Raw genomic sequence first — 21,879 nt, forward strand, 5'->3', positions numbered from 1 at the left:
TACCCACCCATCCACCCACTGAGGTCTAGTTTACAGAGCCATAGCAAGACCTTTTCTGAATAAAGCTGTCTGACTCTTGTCTGCCCTCTGAGTGGCTCCATTTGGTGAGGTGACAAGGTTACTGATGAGAAGAGGTGGGGCCAAGGACAGAGGCAATAATGGCTTCTCAAGATAAATTTATTAGGAGATTTCTCAAGCAGCATAAATTAGAGCATCTTAGAAACACTCAGTCCTGACTATGCATCAGGCAAACTTTCTCCCTGTTGCCACATACTGTCCCCCATGACTCATTTCCAGTTCTCCTAGCCTGACGGGTGGTTCTGGGGCTTAGACAAAGCAGTCACTGGGTCCCATACAGCACAAGATGCCGGGGTATCTCCCCCTACTCTTCCCCCACCCCCAACCCTTTCTCCCAAGTCCATAGTCATCTTTGACAGCTAATAAGCAGTGACGATGATAATGTCAATTCTGTTTCCTTAGGTGTCATCTGCAATTAAAAGAAATCTGTTTGCAGCACTACAGGAGCCCACGCAAACCCTCAAAATAAAATGTTTCCGATTCTGTGCTGTTTCTGTGGTCCAGAAACAGACTGTGTTGTTATTGAATCCAGTCACTTGCATATTGCTGTTAATTGCCTTTTGTTTTCAAAGAGCTGATTTGTTTTTGCGTTTCTGGGGGTGGTGGTAGGGGGAGGCACTCTCCCCCTCTGAGTTGTCAGGCTGGCAAAATATGACACATCCCTAATGGATTCAGCCAAGTGCCATGTTTTCATGGGGGCTGTGGGGGCTGCTTTATTAAGAATGCATTTGCTCCTTCCTCCAGGCCTTTGCTTTGGGTGAGAAGCATCCCGAATTTAAGGATGACATCTATGTGCCCTACGCTCAGTGGCTAGCAGAGAATGATCGTTTTGAGGAAGCCCAGAAAGGTAGGCCACCCAGACTGACACCTTGCAGGAGCAGGAGATGGTTCTGCCAAGACCCACATTTCAGAAAGGCTGTCAAGCCCCTCCCATCACGGGTCTGAGGATGGACGACTTCACCCTGGGGAATGTGACGTGTTTCCTGGTGAAGACTGGGGAGCAGTGGAAAGAACATGGGCTTTGGAGTTGGACACGCCTGGGTCCATCACTCACATGCCTCCGGACCTCAGGCAGGTCCTGTCTCTTCTCTGAGCAAAACACTGTGCACTCAAAGTAGCTTCCCACTTAATCCTCACAGTAGCCCTATGATGTCGGTACTGTTTTCTAGATGAGAAAGCTGAGGTTGGAGGAGGTAAAGGGATTTATTTGCCTGAAGTCCCACAGCAAGGAAGTGGCAGAGACGGAATCTGGGCCAGGCTGGGGTGGGGACAAAATATGAGAACTCCCACAGTGTGTCCGGCATGGTCTCACCTGCCTCTTTCCTCTACGGCAAACAGTAACTTGGCTCAGATAAACAGGGTGACCTCTGCTCCTTGGCATTTCCACTGGTAAAGTGGGCTGCACCCCACTTTACATACATACATATGGCAGTATCTGAGACAGGAGCAAAAGGAAGCATAGAGCTTTTACCGGTAATAGCAATTTTAAAATGTGACTGCCTTCTCTTTGTCAGGCACCGGCTGGGCACTTAACTACATAACCCTGAACCTCGCCAGCAGCCCTGCAGAGACGCCGGGGCTAACTGTGCCCCGCAAAGTCACAAAGCCAGAGAGAGTGGCAGAGCGAGGTTTGGACCAGGATCTGTCCGCCTGGGAACCTGATTCTTGTGACTAGGTCTTGCTGCCTCCTTAGGAGGTCTTCTAATTGAAGCTGGGTGTGTCGTATTCCATAGCATCTCATTTACACTTCTATATGGTAACAGTTGCCACCTCCGGACACATTGCGGAACAAATGTCTCCCTGTTGGAGCTCCTCAGCTAAAAGCCCCATTGAAAGACAGCATGTTCTCTTCTGCTTTAGCATTTCCAGAGCACCCAGTTGCTGAAGTATGTGCATGTTTGGGCAAAACACATCAACCTATCCATCTGTCTGTGTCTGCCCTTCCAAGAATCCATTGCCATAGTAACTTGGTACTCAGACAAGAGATTGGAGATGAGATTGGAAAAAAGGCCAGAACTTTTCCTTCTCTAAAACAGAGGATTTGGATCATCTGAGTGCCCACATGTGAGCAAGTGTCACAGCTAGAAGTGCCTCCCTGGCAGCCCCCAACTTCCTGAGGGTCTGGCCACATAGTTAAGAGTCAGGAAATTTCTGTTAAATGGATATAGGGATTATTGAGAGATTTTTTTGCATGTTTTCACAAACGTTTGGTTGCTAGAGCTGGGAGCCATATTTTTCAAGGTTGTCATTAAAAAGCACACAGTTGAAGACTGATGGGGGACTTAAGTGGGGATAGGTTCTGTAACCTTGGGTATGCCACTTTACCTACACCTTCATAAGTCTGTTGTGACCATCCAACAAGGAATCAGCAACGAAAACACTTTGTAAGCCACCAAACCTGTTCAAGTGTCAGGTGCTACTGGTGTCACCCCAGATGTCACAAAGCCTTGTCCTGGAACGGGGTGAGGGTAAGACCTCACTGGTGATGGACAGCAGTGCCATCCTCAGACTTCGCCCTGCAGTTTGGCCCCGAGGTTTTTCTTTCTGCCATGCTTTTCTGAAGTCAGTTGCCTTTTCCCAGCCAGAAAGGAATATATCTCACTGTACTTTTTTCAGGATGTAGCCTCAGTTATTTATAGCCTTCGGCCTGAGAGGCGCATCCCAGCAACGAAGTGCTGCAGATGCTCCCAATGAGTGTCCTACTTCTACAGCAGCCCCTTGCAAGCCCTGCAGAATTCCATCCCACTCCCCAAATTGTGTGTGTTTTTGTGCCCCTCCAGCGTTCCACAAGGCTGGGCGGCAGCGGGAAGCGGTCAGGGTGCTGGAGCAACTCACACACAATGCCGTGGTCGAGAGCAGATTTAATGACGCTGCCTATTATTACTGGATGCTGTCCATGCAGTGCCTTGATATAGCTCAAGGTAAGTAAACAGCAGCCAGGCCACTTGTTTTCCCCAGCCCTGCTCTGGCACCAAGATAAACATCGAAGGAGCTGGAACGTTTTAATTAAAGCCCTGGGCTTGTTTATTGGGTGTATTGTCCATAACCCTGTCTTGCAGCAGCATAATCTGGTGTGTCATCTTTTTCCAGTTTGCCCATAAGTTTAATGATGGTATGAGGGCTGTCCTGGGGTTATGGTTGGGAGGTCCTGCCCTGTGTTGCTAATTCAGAACATATCTCTCCCCTGCTACCTGGGAGCCTATAACTGGACCCAGGTGAGCACTTTTAAAAAAAATTTTAATTAAATGGAAAGATGAAAAAGAGATCACTTTACAATAACACACTCCAGATTCTCACTCATTCCAGGCAGGAAAATAGTTTCAATGTTGCTTTCTTGAGACTTCCCATGATGCACCGAGGGAGTTCTGAAAGTGGAGGGGACAGGGAGATATTCTTCACTGGACTAAGGCCAGCATGCTGGAGTGGGAAAAACACTGGAATTGGAGGCAGCTAGGTGACTTGTAACAAGTCACAATTTCTTCCTAAACTCTACCTCCCCATCTGTGGCGTGGGGGTAATCCTATCCTGCTTCCTTCATAAGGCTGCTGTGAGCCTCACAGAAGCTGTGGTTATAGTTTGGAAACTGTTAGGTCCAGGCGTTAGGTGGCATGTTTTTGTTCCGGCCAGTGGTCTGTGCTTTGTATAAGGCATGGCACAGAGGGAAGAGGCTGGAGGTGAGATGAATAAAGCTGACATCTGCTCGTCCTCCACGCCAGGCTCCTCTGGTATGTCTGGGTGCCAGTGATCACCCTCTTCATGCTGGCGCTCCCCAGTGGAATGACCTGGTAGGCTGTAGTGTCAGATCTGGGAGATGGGCGAGAAATGTTCTCAGACTTTGCATGGCCACATGCTGTGCCCAGCTGAGACTTTCCCAGTCTTGGGGAGGTTCCAGCTCCTAAGCAGCACCTTTCCCATCATTGCATCTCTTTGTCAGTCTCCCTGGCACAGGTCTGATACTGGGGGAGAGTGGACACTGGCAGTGTTGTTATTGCCTCACCCTTCCTTGTAGATGTGGCTTGACACATCTTCCCCCCCCCTCCCCCCTCCCACTGCACCCCGCAGACCCTGCCCAGAAGGACGCGATGCTTGACAAGTTCCGCCACTTCCAGCACTTGGCTGAGCTATACCACGGCTACCATGCCATTCAGCGGTACACGGTAAGGTGGCCAGGAGATGAGGGCCTGGTGGGGGTGCTGCCTACTGAACCAGGGGCCCTGGGCACGTCTTACAGAGCAGCAGACCTCTGGATGGAAAGTAAACCCACTGGACAGGATGATTTGCCAAGAAATTCTGGTCTCCTCCTGGGAGACAAAGTTTGGCACTTTTTTTTTTTTAAGATTTTATTTTATTTATTTATTTGAGAGAGAGAGAGGTTGAGAGTGCACGAGAGGGGGTAGGGTCAGAGGGAGAAGCAGACTCCTCACTGAGCTGGGAGCCCAACACGGGACTTGATCCCGGGACTCCAGGATCATGACCTGATCCGAAGGCAGTCATTCAACCGACTGAGCCACCCAGGCACCCCAAAGTTTGGAACTTTGATTTTACTCAATTAGCTACCTTTTTGACCTGTTTGTTGCAAGCTGTGGGCTTCTGAATTAGTGAGCCAGAGCTAGAATGGGCCTTTCTAGTTGCCGGCTTTATGCCTGTAAAACTCAAGGCAGACTCCAGGTTATCTCTAAAATGATCAGGGGTGGGGGCGCCTGGGTGGCTCAGTCGGTTAAGCGTCTGCCTTGGGCACAGGTCATGATTCCCAGAGTCTAGGGATCGAGCCCAGCATCGGGCTCCCTGCTCAGCGGGGAGCCTGCTTCTCCCTCTCCCTCTGCTCATCCCCCAGGCTCGTGCTCTCTCTCTCAAATGAATAAACAAAATCTTTTTTAAAAAATAGTAAAATAAAAATAAAATGATCAAGGGTGGATGTTCCACTCTAGATGGGTGAAGGCCCAGCTCTAACCAAAGGCCTGAGGTCTCTCCTTGGCCCTGCCACTGAATTGTGGGCTTGATTTCCAGAGACCCAAATAGTTTTTTTTAGTCACTTCCTGATTCTTTTAAGCCATTTTAAATCTATCTCCTGACAATGGGGAACAGGTGGTAGGCTGTTATCAGCCTCCTCATTTTGTGTATCCTCATCACTCAACAAATGTTGATTAAGTGCCTACAGGGTGAGCTTATCCTGTGCTGATAAGCTAGGAGGATAATACCAATAACCAACCTTTATTGAGCACTTACTATTTACCAGGCAATGTGCTGAAGGCTTTATTGTATCAATTTATTTAATCCTTTCAATCATGCTGTGAGATAAGTACTGTCACCCCCACTTTACAGATGAGGAAACTGAGGTGCTAAACACAGAGATCCCACAACTAGTAAGTAGGAGCCAGGACTGGAACCCAGACAGGCTGGCTCCAGAGCCTGTGCTCTTAGCCTCTGATCCCCCACACCCTCTAACTTGGAGAAGGCAGACCACTGGCCTCACACCCCAGCTCCACTGTGTGACCTTGGCAAGTTGTTCACTTGCCTCTGTGCTTCAGCTTCCTTCTCTTAAAGTGGGGGTGAGAATAGTACCTACTTGCTGGGGTTGTGAAGATTAAATGAGTTAATATTGGAAAAGCACTTGGCACAGATGAGTGTCAGCTGTTCCTCCTGCCCTGTTTGGAGGCTTCCAACCCGTTTTCCATAGGCCGAGCATTCCCCAGCAGGCCGAGCATTTTACAATTCTTTGACCATCTCATGGGCCCTACCTTCCACACTGGGCACCTCTTTCCCCCACATTTGTGCTGAGCACTTGGCACATTCTTTGTCTCTGAGGAAAGTCCGGCAAGAAAGGCTCCTCTGCTGGGCTCTGCCTGGGCCAGCTGTCAGCCCTTCATCTCATCTCTTCTCCACACCACGGTCAGTGGTTTCAAGGGAACTTATCTTCCTTTACAGTCTTTTCAGGGTCCCTCATTTCTATCAGGTGCTCACCTGGAAAGAAGCCACCTCAAAAAAGACCCCAAACTCAACTTCAGCTGGAAAGTCAGGGCCTCAGCTCAGTGTCAATTTGCCTGAGCCACTTTGGAGCTGGGCTTTTTGTCTCTTTTCTGTAACAACTGAGCTCTGCTCCAGGACCTACATGCAGCTGTGAGCTTGTAGCAGCTTCACACCAGCTGGGGTATCTGGCTGTTCATCCCAGCTGAGACTTCATTGGGCCATTCCTTCATTCAACAAATCCCTCCTGGGTGTCAGGCCCTCTCCTGAGGCCTTGGGACATAGTGGTGAGCAAGATGTTATCCCTGCCCCTGAAGAGTTCATAGTCTCTGAACACACAGGTGTAGCCCAGTTGTCTTAAGGGAAAAACTAAGAGGACCAAAAGGACTTCCTGGAGGAAGTGAACCTAAGCAAAGAGGAGGGAGATTAGTAAGATGAGGAGAAGAAATGGCATTCCTGGCAGAGGTCACAGCATGTGCAGAGGCCTGGAGGTGGGTGATACTTCAGCATTTGGCATCAGGGCCCAGCAGAGCAGCTCTGAGTCAGAGCAGACTGCAAAGGGAAGCACCAGACCTTTCCTGAGATAATGGCTTCTTTCCCAGAGGAGAGGTGCTAATTCTGAGGACACAAACCCCCCCACCCCCCCACCCCCCCGCCAATTCTGTTCTTCCTGGGATGGTTCTTAGCTTCCACACCTAGTGCGATATAACCAGAGGCAGGCTTCTCCCTGGCTCTCATCCAGAAAAGGATGCAGTCTCAGGTTTTCTTGGGTTCTTGGAACTAACAGAGGCTGTAGAAATTTAAATGAGAGTTAAAGAGAGAATGCTGGGCTCCAAACCCAAGTAGTAGTATAAAGTAAGTCCTCACAAGTTTAGACCAATTAGGGCCTAAGTCCTGTTGGCATGGTGACGAGTACAGCCTAGTAAGACCCTCCAGGAAATGTCCGTTTATTACCATGTAAGTGCTCGAGGGGGAGGGGGGAGCTGGCCTGCTTTCATCTTGTCATCTAAAGTAGTGTCAGTTTGCATACAAGGTGCCAGATCCCTTCAAAATGGTATTCTTAACCTTTTATGGCCCCCCTCATGGTAGAAAATTCCCTGTGGTCTACTGTGCGGAGCTTCTGGCAGCCTCTAGATACAGAAGACCTGTTCATGTGTGTTAGTGCCTGCTCTGTTGGGGCCCCTGCCAGGTGCTGGGGGTGCGGGGATGAGCAGCTGAGGAGCTCCAGCGCATGTGCACATTTGGTGAGCATCAGACGGCCAGGCCGCTGCTGGAGAGCTGAGAAGAGGCACGTGATTTCATGCTCTAAAGAGTTAACTGCCTCCATTTAAAGACGTGCTTAGGTCTGGTCATGTCCTAAATTGCATAAAAGGTCTTCTCTCTCAGAGCTAATTGGAGACAACTTGAGCTCAGGGAAATGGAATCATTACCAACCCCAGAGGCAGCACAGCCTAGGAGAGAGGCATTCCTGGGCTTTGGAATCAGACCTGGGTTTGAATCCTCACTCGGCTCTTTTCTAGCTGGGTGGCTTGGGCAACTCATCTCTCTGGGGCTCAGTTTTCTCACCAGTACAGTGAGGATGAAAATGCATCCTCACAAGATTATGTTAAAGACCACATGAGACAGGTGGCGCCTGGGTGGCTCAGTCGTTAAGCGTCTGCCTTCGGCTCAGGTCATGATCCCGGAGTCCTGGGATCGAGCCCCGCATCAGGCTCCCTGCTCTGCGGGAAGCCTGCTTCTCCCTCTCCCACTCCCCCTGCTTGTGTTCTCTCTCTCGCTGTGTATCTCTGTCAAATAAATAAACAAAATCTTTAAAAAAAAAAAAAAAAAAAAGACCACATGAGACAGCCGTAAAGCGCCCAGCACGTAGTAGATGCTCATTAAGGGGGACTGTTCTTTTCCTGAAGGATTTCAGAATTATTGGCGTCTGCCTTTTGGCCTGGTCCAGCAGCTGCTTCGTTGCGGAATCCAGTCCCTATTTGCTTTTCTCACTGCAGGAGGAGCCCTTCAGTTTCCATCTTCCCGAAACCCTCTTCAACATCTCCAGGTTCCTGCTGCACAGCCTGACCAAAGACACCCCCTTGGGCATCTCCAAAGTGTATCCTTTCACCCCCACCCCCTGTCCCAGCCCTCTTGTCTAATGGCCCCTGGGAAGTTCTTTCCAGAACACTTCCCTGGCGGGACCTCCCCTCTCTCCCATAGCCCTCAGGGAAGAGAGAGTTTGTCCTGCTGCTACTGCTTTGCTGTAGAAGCAGCTCAGCCAGGGAGGCCAAGGGGCCAGTGCCAAGAGAAGATTAGTTTTCAGGGCTCTCTGGGCTTGGCCCAGCAGTGGGTCTCTAACCAGTACACTGCCCAAGCCCTCCTGGAACCCATAAATGAGGGCAGAACTGAACTATAGGAAGCACTTGGATTTGGGCATTTCCCTGGGGAGGTGGGGGTGTTTGTTCAGCCGAGGGGATGGAGCACCTGCTGTGCCCTAGACAGTGGGCCAGGCAGTGGGTGACAAAGCTGCCATCTAGTAGAGGAGGTGACAAGTGTCAGGGCTTAGTTCAGTGGGATGTGTGCTGTGTCCAGGGGTGGAATGTAGCTAAGGCTGGGGCCATGGTCAGGGAGGGCTGCCTGGAAGAGCTGACGTCTATCCCGTAAGGCTATCAGGAAAGACAGTAGAGTAGATGTTCCAGGGGAGCACCCAGCACATGGAAATGCACGGAGGTGAAGTAAGCATGGTGTATGGGAGGAGCTGAAGCCCATCCTAGGTGGGAGCCCTGCTGAAGAGGTAGTGGCCTGAGGGCCTCCATGTGAGTTGGCCTCACCTTCTCCGGACCTGTGAGGGCCATTAAGGGGCTGTAAGCAGAGAAGGGGGCTGAGGACCCATGCTGCCAAAAACTACCAGGAAATGACCAAAATCTTTTAAGGTCATAAAAGTCATAATTCTCCCCATCCTCTTCTAAATCTTATATTCTTTCAGCCCCTTCCCAGCCCCAACCCTGCCTTCTTTCTGTAAGGAAAAGACCCTCCCAGGAGAGACCTCAGAGGTACTGATCGGTGAGAAGTGGCTTCTCTAAAGGTTCCAGGCCCATCATCTACATTTCAGGGAAATCAAGTGCTACCTTCATTGACTGAGACCTTTGCAGAGGAGTGGCCAAGGCCACACCTGCCAGAGCCTCAGCACCTGCGCCCAGCCTTTCCAGCAAGTTCTGTTCGAGTCAGCAGAGTGTGATTGAATCCCTACCCTAAGCTGCACCCTGTACTGTTCACTGGGGACCTGGAAGTGGCTCCTGATATGGTCCCTGACTTTGAAGAGTGACAGTGGAGACACGGACATGGAAACTTACTGCCATGTAACTTCTGGAGTGGAAGGAGCCACACTGGGGTTGTGGGGAGCAAGAGCATTAGGGGGAAGGAGAATGGGAAGGAGGCATGGTACTTGAGGCTTGCCAAGGAGAAGTGGGGAAAGGGGTTCACAGGTGGGGTAGGGGAGGAAGGGCAGGCCTGGCCTGGGTGCAGCCAGCATTTAAGGTGACCTGGGATCAAGCGCAAAGGCCCGTGACCTCAGATTGAGGAGCTCAGAGGAGAGTCTCAGAGAACAGGGGAGGCTGACACTCAGAAATCACTGTGGCTCCTGGTGAAGTGCAGGCAGAGAGAAGTGCCCTGCACCCAGTGACCTCTGTGAGCTGGATCTGAGTGGAGCTCCACAGGCAGTGTGGGACCAGCCCCACCTGGCAAGGCTAGAGCAGGATGGCACTTGGTGCTGGACACCCTAGGACCTGGCTGGCAGGCTGGGTGAGTTGGGGAGAGCCATTTTGGCCTAGTTAGGGTACAAGATGAGTCATCAGCAGGCCCAGAGAACCTAAGCAAGGTTAAAATATTAATGGAAACTGCACTGTCTTTATCTCTGGAAAAATCCCTATGCCTTGATATCTGAGAAGTACACTTACATCCCACAAATGAGCAAAGCACTCCTCAGGCTCCTGCCCATGTCCTGGCACTAGCAGCAGCTGCATTCCAGCACGGGGCTTACTCCGAGGGTAGGCAATGCCAGCTCTGAGGCCCAGTGTGGCCTCTGCTGTCCTTAACCCTGTCATCTGCAGGAACACGCTCTTCACTCTGGCCAAGCAAAGCAAAGCCCTGGGCGCCTACAAGCTGGCCCGGCATGCCTACGACAAGCTGCAGGGTCTGCAGATCCCCGCCAGGTTCCAGAAGTCCATTGAGCTGGGCAGCCTGACCATCCGCTCCAAGCCCTTCCATGACAGCGAGGTGAGCGCACAGCTCCCTCAGGCAGGAGGCTTCCCCTCCTCTTCCTGGACGTCTCCTGATGCCTTCTTTCCTGGCCGGGTTCTGTTTGAACGATGGCTACCATGCTCTCAGGATTCTGTGCCCTCCTCCCTTTCCCAAGCCCTGGTTTGCCCTTCTGCTTTTCCCTCTCTGCCTCCTCTGTTCTCTACTCAGCCTGCTGTGCTCCAGCCACAGTCCCTGGCCCCTGTGGGCTCCAGAGCCCTGCCCTCCCTTGCTGCCTAGCCCTTCTGTGAGGCTCTGAGTTGGCTGCAGCCCAGCCCATGCTACTCTGCCCTTAACCTCCCTCTCCTCCTCCATGCCCAGATGGCTCTGCCTTCACCTCATCCTAGGAGCTCCTGCCTTAGCCCCCCTTCCTTCTGGAACCAGGTTATCACTCTTCCATGTATCTGTAGTCCAGTTGTGCCCCGGCCTTCTTTCTTCCAATTTATCCTGTTGTCTCTCACAATCCCCTCCTTCAAGCTCAGAGCAGAGACTTGGCATCAAACAGACCTGGGTTCAGATCCCAGCTCCACCATTTCCTAACTATGTCTCCATCTCTCTGAGCCTCGGTTTCCCTCTCTATCAAATGGGGACACACAGAATAGCTTTCCCGCAGGATAGATAGCCAGCCCAGATGATGTGCTTAGCACAGTACGTGGTGCATGTTAAGTGGCCGGTCCATGGTGGCTGTGGTGCTGTCATTCCTGCTGGGGAAATGTGCTGCTGAGCCCTACCTACGGAGGAGTGTCCAGGGCAGTGGGACCCAAGTGACAGGGCCTCAGATGCCTCTGTAGGCCCTTATCCTGAGTCACCACAGCACAGAGCCCTGAGCCCAGTGCCCCTTCCCCACCCACACAGGGGGCCTTGCTTCTTGGCAGCCAGGCCCCAGGAGACTGAAATCAGAGTGGGGAGCATTTCCTCGCCCTGGGTTCGGCCTTCAGGCAGCTGTGGTTCTTGTGCTTTTGTAGGAGCTGGTGCCCTTGTGCTACCGCTGCTCCACCAACAACCCGCTGCTGAACAACCTGGGCAACGTTTGCGTCAACTGCCGCCAGCCCTTCGTCTTCTCTGCCTCTTCCTACGGTGAGTCTGCCGTGTGCGGGTGGAGCGGCCAGTGGATGGCTGGGCTCTCTCCACTGCTGATTGGCCACACCTGTCCTCATTTGTAAATTGGGGACAGTGTGACACCCACCCCACCAGATGCATGGTCACTAAGGGTTCCCAGAAATAGGACCCAGTGATGCCCGAACTTGAAGCACGCACCCCTCAGAACCTGGTGTGGGGCTTTGCATGACATAAATGCCCCAGATGCCACTGTTCAGGCATTTGGTCTGGGAGGCTAAGATGGGCTCTTACGTCCTGGTTCCTTCTATGTTGACAAAGGATCAGAAGCCCCTTCCAGGTAGCTGGGCAGAGGCCATTCCTCCTCCCTTGTAGAGGAGCCCATCCAGCTATTAGCGGGAAGAAGGAGGGGCTAAAGGCCACTGGTTCTCACCCATGCACACACGTACACATGCATATACATGCATACACGCCTGCTTCCTCCAGACATGTGGTGGGCAAAAAGAGGTGGCCCTGCTGTGTGTCCTTGCTTACAGAGGAGCCTGCTGCTGGGTGGGAAAGAAACTCTCATCCTCCCACCTCCCCTCATGCTGCCTGATGAGAGCATCCCAGGCCCTAGCTCCCCCTGAGGCAGCCATCCCATGGCCCCTCCCCATGTCCTGTGCCCTCTAGAGGTGCTGCATCTGGTTGAATTCTACCTGGAAGAGGGGATCAGTGATGAAGAAGCTGTCTCCCTCATTGACCTGGAGGCACCAAGACACAAGCGTGAGAACAAATGGCAAGAGATCACAAGCAACAGTATCCTGGATGCTGGGCTGAAGGCCTGTGTGTGCCAGCCAAGCACAAGGCCTGGGTGTAAGACAGGAGGCAGGAGGGCACTGGGGGATGGCTGGTCCAGTGGAGTCAAGGACATGGTAAGCCACTGCCGAGTGATTGGAGAGGCCCACATGGTGGCAGGGACAGGGGCTGGGAATGGGCTGAGATCCGGCCAGTGCACAGAGGTCCCAGAGGGCACAGGACATGACCACAGGCCCAGAAGAGGCATATGGAGGAGGAGATGGTGCCTTGGTATTCACCTTTGCTTCATTTCCGGGAAAGCCTCCCACCCACCTGGCTCCTAAAAGGTACCGTCTGTGCTTCTGGCCGCACACAGCTGAGGAGCAACCAGCACAGCATGGTGTCTGTGTCAGCTTTTCTAGTCAGGTCACGTTTACGTACAAGAGACAGAAACCACAATCCAGCTGAGCAAACAAAAGGTGTAAAGAAGCCTAGCCATAGGTGGACACTCAGCTGGATCCAGGTGCTCATTCGGCACTGGTGGGAGGCTGTCTCCTATCCTGTTGGCTCTGCTGTCCTTTGGGTGGCTTCCTTCTTTGGCAGCACCCACCCCGTCCCACCAGCAGTACCAACCCTGCATCCTGTCAGCCTTAAAATCCGTGGAAAGGGCTGACACTCCTCCCAGCATGACAGCAAAAACCCCAGGGCACATCCTCGCTGGGACAGCTTGGGTCAAAGGCCACACCTCAGCTCATCCCTCATGTTCACTGTCCCAGCTGGACACAGGAGGGGGGCCTCTACATGTGACTGTGAACACTCAGCACCTGCGGACCTTGCTAGCACACAGCAGCTGGATCAGCAGGTCTGGGTGGACTGAGGGCCTGACTTTCCATAAGCTTCCAGGTAATGCCAATGCCACTGGTCTGTGGGCCACATTTTACATTTTGAGGAGCAGAGGAGAAAGGAAAAGCCAGGGAGTTGTTTGCCGAAGATGGGAGACAGAAATCAGATGCTTTGGCTGGGTTGTTGCTGCCTGGTGGGACCACATCTTGTACTTGATTGGGCACCAGCAGCCTCCATTCCCCTGGGGCCCTTCCTTGTAGGAGCCCCACCCACCCTGGCCTCACATCAGCTCTTCTGCCCCTGCCTGGCAGAGGGGGTAGCTCCTTAGGCACCTTCAGCCTGGTCTGGCTGGCCTTAGGATTTGCAGGAGCTCTCACCCCCTTCTCCATGAAATAGGACCTGCAAGTCCATCTCAAGTGCCTACAGACAACCTGGCAATTACTAAGCGTTTCTTCAGGAATTGCAAAGTTTGCTGGCCGTGGTTTTTGGCTGGCCCATTATTTCTACTCCCACCCACAGCAGACCTACAGCCTCTGCTCGCTTGGTGCTTCTGGGCAGGCCTACCTGGGCCCTGGCGTGGTCTATGTGGGGCAGCAAAGGTCCCATCAGAGCCCCTTTCCTCCTGTGCACTGGGGCCTGGTCCCGGCCTCTGTGTGACCAGGGCTGTCTCCTCCCTCGCCTGCATTTCCTCCATTCCTCCATCTAGAAACTCTGTTCCACAGAGTCATGGAGAAACACACTAGGCCCACAGAGAGCTCCTGTGAATCTTGCGTTGGGTGGAGGGTGGGGCCTATTTCCCACTCAGCCTCAGGTTCTGTCCTTGACCAGACCATTCCAGATTCCCAGACTCTGAGGCTGGATGAGACCATGGACTCCATGGGAGATGATGACCCATTCACGGCAAAGCTGAGCTTCGAGGTGAGGGTGCCTCTCTGAGTGATGGGCTGTGGAGGCACAGGAGGCCTGTTGGGAGGGGGGTTGGAGGTCCCTTCTGTACACACTCCTTGGCATGAAGCGGACTTGTTCCCTGTCCACACTGCGGTGGAGTCGAGGTGGTGGGCATCCCGTCACTAGAGGTGGCCAGCAGGAGCTACGTGACCTGGCAGGGCTCTGTGAAGGTTACAGCAGAGGGAGTCTCTGGGGTCCTCCCTGGTTGCCCCAAAGATTCTGGGATCATGACCCAGATAAACTACGTCACCCAGGCTGAGTGAAAGCACCACTGTCCCCTGCTTCCCACCTGCCCATCTTGCAGCAAGGTGGCTCCGAGTTTGTGCCTGTGGTGGTGAGCCGCTCAGTGCTGCGCTCCATGAGCCGACGGGACGTGCTCATCAAGCGCTGGCCCCCGCCCCTGCAGTGGCAGTACTTCCGCTCGCTCCTGCCTGATGCCTCCATCACCATGTGCCCCTCCTGCTTCCAGGTACCGTGCCTACAGCTCATGTGTGGTCACCAGTTTCTTCTTTCTGCTGCTTGTCCATTTCCCAAGTGTCCTCTTGGGGACACCTGGCATCTGGGAGGAGCATAAGGGATCCCAAGGCCAAGGCTCTGAGTTGGGAGGAGACTCGGCCATCCTTAGGCCCTCCCTCCTCTCACTTATGTTCCGAATGCTGTCTGGAGCAGGCTTGCCCCTGCCCCTGTGCCCTCTGTACCTGCCCCTAATCCGGGAGGGCCGGGCAAGTGTGATGCACCTTTGAATTCCATTTAGAAAAAAGGGGCCTCAGACCCCAGACCCTTCTCCCCTCCCTTTCAGTCCTCAGACAAAGGTGTTCTGGATCTGGTGGTTCTAGCCCTGACTCACTGCCAAGCCTCCTCCCCTTGGAAGGGCGGCAGTCCCTGCCAGGCTCGGGGCATGGCCCCGGGTCATGACTGTTTCTCCTCAGATGTTCCACTCGGAGGACTACGAGCTGCTGGTGCTTCAGCACACCTGCTGCCCCTACTGTCGGAGGCGCATCGACGACCCCAGCCCATGACTGGCCCCCTCCGAACCACCGCTCCCACCGGGGCCACCTCGCACTTGGCTGGGCTGTCAAAGGAAGAAAGAGTTAAACTGTCAGAATGTGTCTTCTGCCCAGATCAAGTGTGTATTTTAGGGAGGGGCCTTGTGTAACCACGGAATTCCTATTTATGGCATTTCGTGCCTTGTAAATAGCACCAGGAGATGGAGAAGAGAAAGTACATATTTTCTAAGGAAAAAAATGTGTTACTTTCAGAGAGGCTCTGAGTTGTTCGCGGCAGCCTGCTGGAGTCCACAGATCTGTCAGACCATTAACATGTACACTTTGCGAACAGATTGCCTCAATAATTACAAATAAAAGGGCTACTTATTTTCATCAGTGTCTGCATTTTAGCAAATCTTCATATTGTCTGCAACTTAATTTCCTTATGCAAAAGTGCACCTGTTTCTAATTTGATCTGAGAGGAACATTACGGTTGCCTGCTCTTAAAATGTAATCTAATCGAAATGGCAATATGGGAATGGGTAGGGGAACGGGTATCTATTTATTTTGGTTTAGCGGGGCTCCGTCTTGACCAGAAAATAAGGTTCCTGGCTCCAAAGAAGATGACAAGGGGGGCTCTCTTCAGAGGTTCTGGAGCCCACCCTCTGCTTCCTGGCTAGGGCCAGGCTCCCCTCCTTCTCCCCATTCCCCTAACCCCACAGAGGCCCCAACCCCACTGAGGCTTTCCCCTTCCCTCCAGCTTCTGAAGCCAATGGGTCTGTTTGAGGTTCTGCTAAGGTCCCCGCCCCTGAGCATCAACAGTGTCCGATTCAGCAGCTCAAGGGCAAGGGTGGGTAGCACATGGGAGGCTGGGGAGGGCGAGCTGACATTTATTGGGGACCTTCTCTGTACCAGCCGAGTTTCATAGATTATCTCAATTCTCACACCAGCCTTGTGATGGAAGGGTTAGGATTTCCATTCTGCAACCATGGGGTTGGGTAGAGGTACTGGGGCCCAAGGGCTCACCCAGCCCTGGGTGGAAGCCCCTGATCTGTCCTGCCCTAAGGCCCCTGGTCCCTTTGCCCTCCACTCTACCTGCCCCGGGGGTGTCAATGATCCAGAGCTTTATGCAAAGTCCTGACAGCAGAGGAAAGAGAACTGGGCTGTCGGATAAGAAACCCGCCCTGGTGATTAGGTATTGATACTTTTCAGCTCATCTGTGAAGTGGACAGAGCGGGACAAATGTCCCCATTGCAGGGATGAAAACTGAGGCCTAGAGAAGGGAGTGGCTACAGAAGCCACCCAGCGGTGAGTGCTGAAGCTGGCCCCCTGCCCTACCCCTTTCCCCCTGCCTCCCTCTGCATTTCTCTTTGGAGATGATGGAGGAAAATAAAGAAAGGGAGCCAGACAGTTGTGCCAACAGAACTCCTCCGTTGAGTGTCTAATTACTTACGATCATGCATGCTCTCTCTCTTGCTAAACATTTATTAATGTGTTAGGATTTCCATTAGCGCATTACTTGAACTAAAATCATTTGCATATGGCTGGGAAAAAGAGGGGAGAGAGAGAAAACAGCCCCAGCCACCCAACAGGCATCAATCACAGTGACAGATCAGATGGTCCGTGGCTAGAGGCAGGGGGATGGGGCCCAGCCTGAGACTACAGCATGCATCCTCTCAGCTGAATAATACAAAAACCAGGGTGTACCATGACAAGTTCTGCTGCCATGGGGAAGCTGAGCTCTGGAGGTCTGAGTCTGAGAAACAATCACTGTAGCTGCCTTTAAATCAAATGCTCATTGAGTACCAGACACCATGCTAAGCACCTTCCATGCATCATCTTACTTAATCCTCGACAGCCTCCAAGGGTGCCCATTATGCAGATGATGAAACTGAGGCTCAGCAACATTCTCTCCTTTCATTCAACAAATACTGAGCCAAGATAGGATTCATACCCAGGCACAACCTTTACACCTAAGCATTCTGTTCTGCATCTCCCCTGTCCCAGACTAGACGGGATCTTGATCAGGCCTGTTCTCTCTCCAAGGCTCATTTTCCTCATGTGTGCAAAAGGGCCTACTCCAGCTCTGACCTTGAGGCTCGAGCCTCAGTCTCCATCTGATGAGCCTGACGACCCTTCACATGCTACAAGGAAAGCACTGTGGAGAGATTGAGATACTCATTTCACTAAGAGGACACTGAGGCCTGGAGAGACACTTGGCTGCTGGAGGCTGCACAGCTTGGTTGTTCAGGTTGTGACTTGATCCTCCAAGTCCCCAACACTGCCCATGTCCCTGGAAGGAGGAAATAGATAGAGGGGGATCGTGTGGCCCAGATAGAGCCCCAGGCCAGGCCTTAGGTGGGCCTGGCTCTAGCCTGGCCTCAACCAGCTGGGTGTCCGCCATGCACCCCCAGTGAGGCTCCTGAAGCTGGGAGCCCCTCATGGCTCTCGCACAGGTACAGAGATAGCCCATCTGCTATGTCAGATACCAGGTGACCTTCCACTTGTGCCAGCCTCAGGGCCATTGGGAGCCTTAGCAAAGAGGCCTGCACTGGGCAGGGCTTTCAACCTGGGTCAAGCACTTGTCCCAGTACTCCACCCAGACTCCAGAATATCTTCCTAGAATGGGAATCTGATCATGCCCCTCCCCTGCTTACAACCCTCCCCATTGATAGCCAGCTAGCATCCAGACTCCTAGGCCTGTCCTCCCTGGCCCCACTCCACCCTAGGCTCCAGGGCCAGGTGGCCCTTTGCTCCCTGTGCCTTGGCCCAATTGTCCCCCTGCCTAGGCCTCCCACCTCCCTCCTGGTCCACACCTTGCTCCTCTGGGATCCCACAGCACTGGGCCTGGGAGCAGAGCCTTGCCTCCCATGGTTATTAGTTTTCTCCTTGTCAGCTGGCCCCTGAAACTGGGAGCTCCTTGAGGGCAGGGAGTGCATAGGATTCATCTGAGTGTCCCCAGCACCTAGCCCCGAGCCTGGCACATAGACGGTGTTTGGCAAATGTTGGGGTAAGAGGGAAGTGGGGGGAGGGAGGAGGGAGGAAGTGGGACTGGAGGAGAAGAGGAAGGAAGGGGAGAAGAGTCTGTCTCTTTCCTTTCTTCCCTTTGACATTCTCAGCTCAGTCTAAGGCCTCACTCTGCCATGGTGACGCAGCCAGGTGGGGCTAAGCCAGGGAGAGGAGGCAGGGAAGAGGAGGAGGAGGAAAAGGAGGAGGAAGCTGCTGAACCAGCAGCACCTCGATGCAGGGGCTTAAGAGCTATTTGTGTGCTACCTGCTAAGCCCCTAATCCTCCATGGCCAAGTCAGAGCCCTGCACCTGGGCTCCAAGGGGGCCGGGCTCAGGGAAGCCTGGAGGTAGGTGCCACCATCTTCAGAGACAGCCACCCCCAGCTCCCCACCTCCACACATCATCCCCAAGCCTGACTGAGGGGCCAGTGACTCAGAAAGTCACCCACACTGGGCCTTGTCCTTTGGCGTGCTCCCAGGCCCTCTCTGAGCACCTACCATGGCAGAAGAAAGCTCAGGCTGGGGAGCTAGACAGCCGGTTCCCTTCCGGCCCTGCTGAGGAAGCCATTTCCTCAGTGGTCAGAGGGTAGGGAGTGAGACCTCCTCACGAGGGGCCAGGAGTTGTTCATTCATTTGACAACTATTTATTGAGTTGCTACTCCAAGCTGCCAGCTCAGCTGCAGCAAAGTCCAGGCGAGGCCAGCCCTGCACTCTGGAGAGAGGTGGGCAGTGAGGCAGGAGGCAAACAAGACCGTTGCTGGTAGTGGTACGTACTGAGTAGAAAATCAATGTGAAGGAGTGGGGGTCCTGCTTTGTAGACTTGGGGGCCTCTCCAAGGAGTGCTTTGTAAACAGACCAGACCTTCGAAAGCTGAGTTAGACTCTAAGAGGCTAACACTGTCAGCAGCAGTCATTGATCACTTATAGGCAACAGAGTAGGAAAGTGAGGCACAGGGAAGGGAGGAGGCTGGGCTGCGCCCAGGCTACGTGCTTACAGAGTCTCAGTGCAGATGTAAAGGTAAGTGTAAAGGGACCATGCCCAATGGAGGGGGACCATGACACCTAAATTGTGAGACTGGAAGGTCTGTGACTGGGCCTTGGTGGAAAAGCAGGTCATGTTTACCCAGCAGATGGGCGTGGATCCCCCAGGGTTTCCTAGTTCCAACAAACTGAGGCCGGAGAGGGGAAGTGGGACTCCCTAGGCTAGAGCCCAGTGCCACCCCCTGCCCTCTGGGCCACCACTGCTGCCCCAGGCCTGTGTGACTCAGGCTAGTGGCTTTCCCATCAGCCCAGCACAACCCTTTTTTGGTCATTTATACCATGGTGTGAATGGCAGCAGATCTTTCCTGAGAGCTGTCTTTGGCGTGGGGAGGGAGGCAAGGCCAGGCAGGTGATAGCCCAGATTTGTCACGTGACCTGGGCCACTGACTCACTGCCGACCCTGGGCCTCAGTCTCTCCACCTGTGAAATGTAGCAGGGAGGGTCCGAGCAGGTGACTTCTAATGACTTCCTGCTTACTGTGAGCCTGTTGCTCTGAACAAAGAGCATTTTTAGTTTAAAAAAAGATTCTTTGTCGTGCCTCACAGAATACAGGTCAGTGTTACTCTGTGAGGCCTTTGATTCCCCATGGCCCTGGTCCTGTGAGGGAGGGTCATTAAACTCTGAGACATAGAAAGGGAAGCACTGACTGAGATAACCTAGATCTATTCACTTGATCCACAAATACTAAGCACCTACTATGTGCCAGACTCTGAGGAAACAGACAGAAATCCCAGCTCTTTCCCGTGCATGGAGAAATGATTTACAGCATTCTGCTACGTGCTGAGCACATGCTCGGCTCCGGGACCCTGTTGAGAGCTGGGCAGGCCCCCTCCACCCCCGCCTGCTCACATGACAGCCAGTGAGATGGACAAAAAACACGGGAACAGAACATAAATTAAAAGCTTCCAGGCTGTCCCAAGCATTAGGAGGAGGTGAAGGCAAGGCTTTGAGGTCTAGGATTGGGGGCTCACCCCCGCCAACACAGGGCTGTGTGTGGCTGGTCTTGGCCCAGGGAACCAGGGCTCCTCCCTCCATCCGGCTACCCGGCCACATTTAGAATCAAACCCTCCACCTTGACCTCATTAGCATTGGGCCTAATCCCTGAGCCAGGTCCCTTAAACTGTGAGAGGTCACACCACACCCCCCGGCCATTGCCTTCCCCTGCGCTCATTCATTCCACCAGCACACATTTCATCAGCCCCCCATATGCAAGCCCCAACACCACCTGGGACAGGCGGGGTCTGGAGCCCCAGGCGGGCTGGAGGGAAGGGGGTACTTTTCTGAGTGAACAGGTCTGGGAATCTCAGGCGGGAAGAGGCTACACAAAAGAGAGTACACGGGAAGGAAGTCTTGGAGACCGGGACACTTCCCCGCTGGATCCTTCCATCACCAAGTTCACAGTGCAAACTTCACCTTCCCGGGCTGCTCCAAATGACAGGGTGTTGGAGTGGGTCACAATCTGAACTTTTCCTATTCCGGTGGTTTCAATACGTGTTTGTTTGTAAGCCCTGCCAACCCCACAGAATGATACCTCCCGCGGACATTATCCTTCTCCACTGTGTTTGTCAGAACTAAGCACCGTGTGTGGAATGCAGTAGGTGCTCCATACATATTTGTGGCAGGAGGGTGGTCATCAAGCACCCTTGTGCCAGGCACTCCCATCTGCCCCAGACATTCCTCAGAAGCATCACTGTGCTCCTTTCACTGATGAGGGGAGCTTGTCCAGGTCGAGCCTCCATTTGCCCCCAGAACCCGCCCTCATGGGGCTACCTGTCACATGGGCTTCCAAGGCCCACTGACCCAGCCCAGTCTGACCAGACGTCCCTGGATGTGCCCCATGTGCCGCAGTGTCCAGCCAGTTCAGTTTCCAGGCTTGGCCTTGCCTTCACACTGGAGTCCCCAGGAGGCCGTGCTCACGGCAGTAGTCTGGTGCCCAGCACCGCACCTGGTACATAGCCACCTCCTGGATGCCAGGGCTCCTGAAGAGAGCCTCTGCCCCCTTCCTGCTCCAGTCACCCTCTCCCTGGTCCCCTTTTCTAGCCTCACTTCCTCCAATACATCTGTGGGGGCATTTGAGCCACGTTTCTGCCCCTGAGACCTGCCCAAGCCACTGCCCGCTGCCCAGGCTCTTCAGCTTGGCACTGAGACACACCAGAGCTGGCCCCACAGCCCAGGTGTGGCCTCAGGCGTCTGCCAGCCCTTGCCTTCAGTCTCCCCTGTCTTTCCCACACGGCAACCTAGCGAAACACTCCCCTTCCTCAAAGACCCAAACTTCCCCTCCACAGACACCTCCCCTTTAAAGGGAGTGTCCCCTCCCTGGATCTGTTCTTCCCACATCAGAGTCCTCCCTACCCCATCACTTCCTCCTTTCTGGATCCTTGTATCCCCAGTGGTCTGCACACAAATGTTTAATGAATGGGAGAGTGAGGGAATTCCAACTCGAATACCTAACTGAGCTCCCGGGCTATGCCGGGTTGTGTGTCCGGCATGGAGAGTGCCAGAGCAGGCAGGACGCGACCCCAGCCGTCACGGAGCTCATAATCTGGTGAGATGGGCTGGGGTCAGGGCCTGGCTGTGGGTGAGCCAGCCGGTGAGGGCTGGGGAAGAAATAGGTAAGGGGCTGAGTGAGGGGTTGAGAGACTAAGAGAATAACCAGAGCCTCTACCCTCAGGGAGCTCGTGGTCCAGGGGGGAGACAAAGCTCACATGAAGTGAGGGAGACATGGCATAGAGCCAGCGGTCCCAATGCCAGGCCATGGCCACCAGATTGATACGGGCAGAGATTCCTGGGGACCAGAAGAGTTGGGGGCGGGCCTCCTGCCCTTTCCCAGGGTCCCCAGCCCCTCCTCTCTCTGGCCCCAGGCTTCTGTCTAGAGTCACCTTGGCCTCTTGTGGAAGCCAAT

General features: G+C 53.5%; 1 protein-coding gene across 2 annotated transcripts in view; it reads left to right on the plus strand.

Annotated features, from left to right (window-relative positions):
* Positions 1-15,323, plus strand: part of IFT122 (intraflagellar transport 122) — a 69,003-nt gene extending 53,680 nt beyond the window's left edge. Inside the window, exons 20-29 of one of the 2 annotated variants that reach the window (XM_032411975.1) lie at positions 823-925; positions 2,859-2,999; positions 4,141-4,235; positions 8,040-8,140; positions 10,134-10,299; positions 11,286-11,397; positions 12,049-12,174; positions 13,835-13,914; positions 14,249-14,413; positions 14,874-15,323. In XM_032411975.1, the coding sequence (XP_032267866.1) occupies positions 823-925; positions 2,859-2,999; positions 4,141-4,235; positions 8,040-8,140; positions 10,134-10,299; positions 11,286-11,397; positions 12,049-12,174; positions 13,835-13,914; positions 14,249-14,413; positions 14,874-14,963 (1,179 nt within the window). In that variant the 3' untranslated portion in view covers positions 14,964-15,323. The remainder of the gene's footprint in view (positions 1-822; positions 926-2,858; positions 3,000-4,140; positions 4,236-8,039; positions 8,141-10,133; positions 10,300-11,285; positions 11,398-12,048; positions 12,175-13,834; positions 13,915-14,248; positions 14,414-14,873) is intronic. The other variant, XM_032411976.1, reaches the window with a different exon arrangement.
* Positions 15,324-21,879: the final 6,556 nt, after the last annotated feature.

Source organism: Phoca vitulina, unplaced genomic scaffold (genome assembly GCF_004348235.1).
Source record: "Phoca vitulina isolate PV1807 unplaced genomic scaffold, GSC_HSeal_1.0 scaffold13, whole genome shotgun sequence".
NCBI classification, from domain to species: Eukaryota; Metazoa; Chordata; class Mammalia; order Carnivora; family Phocidae; genus Phoca; species Phoca vitulina.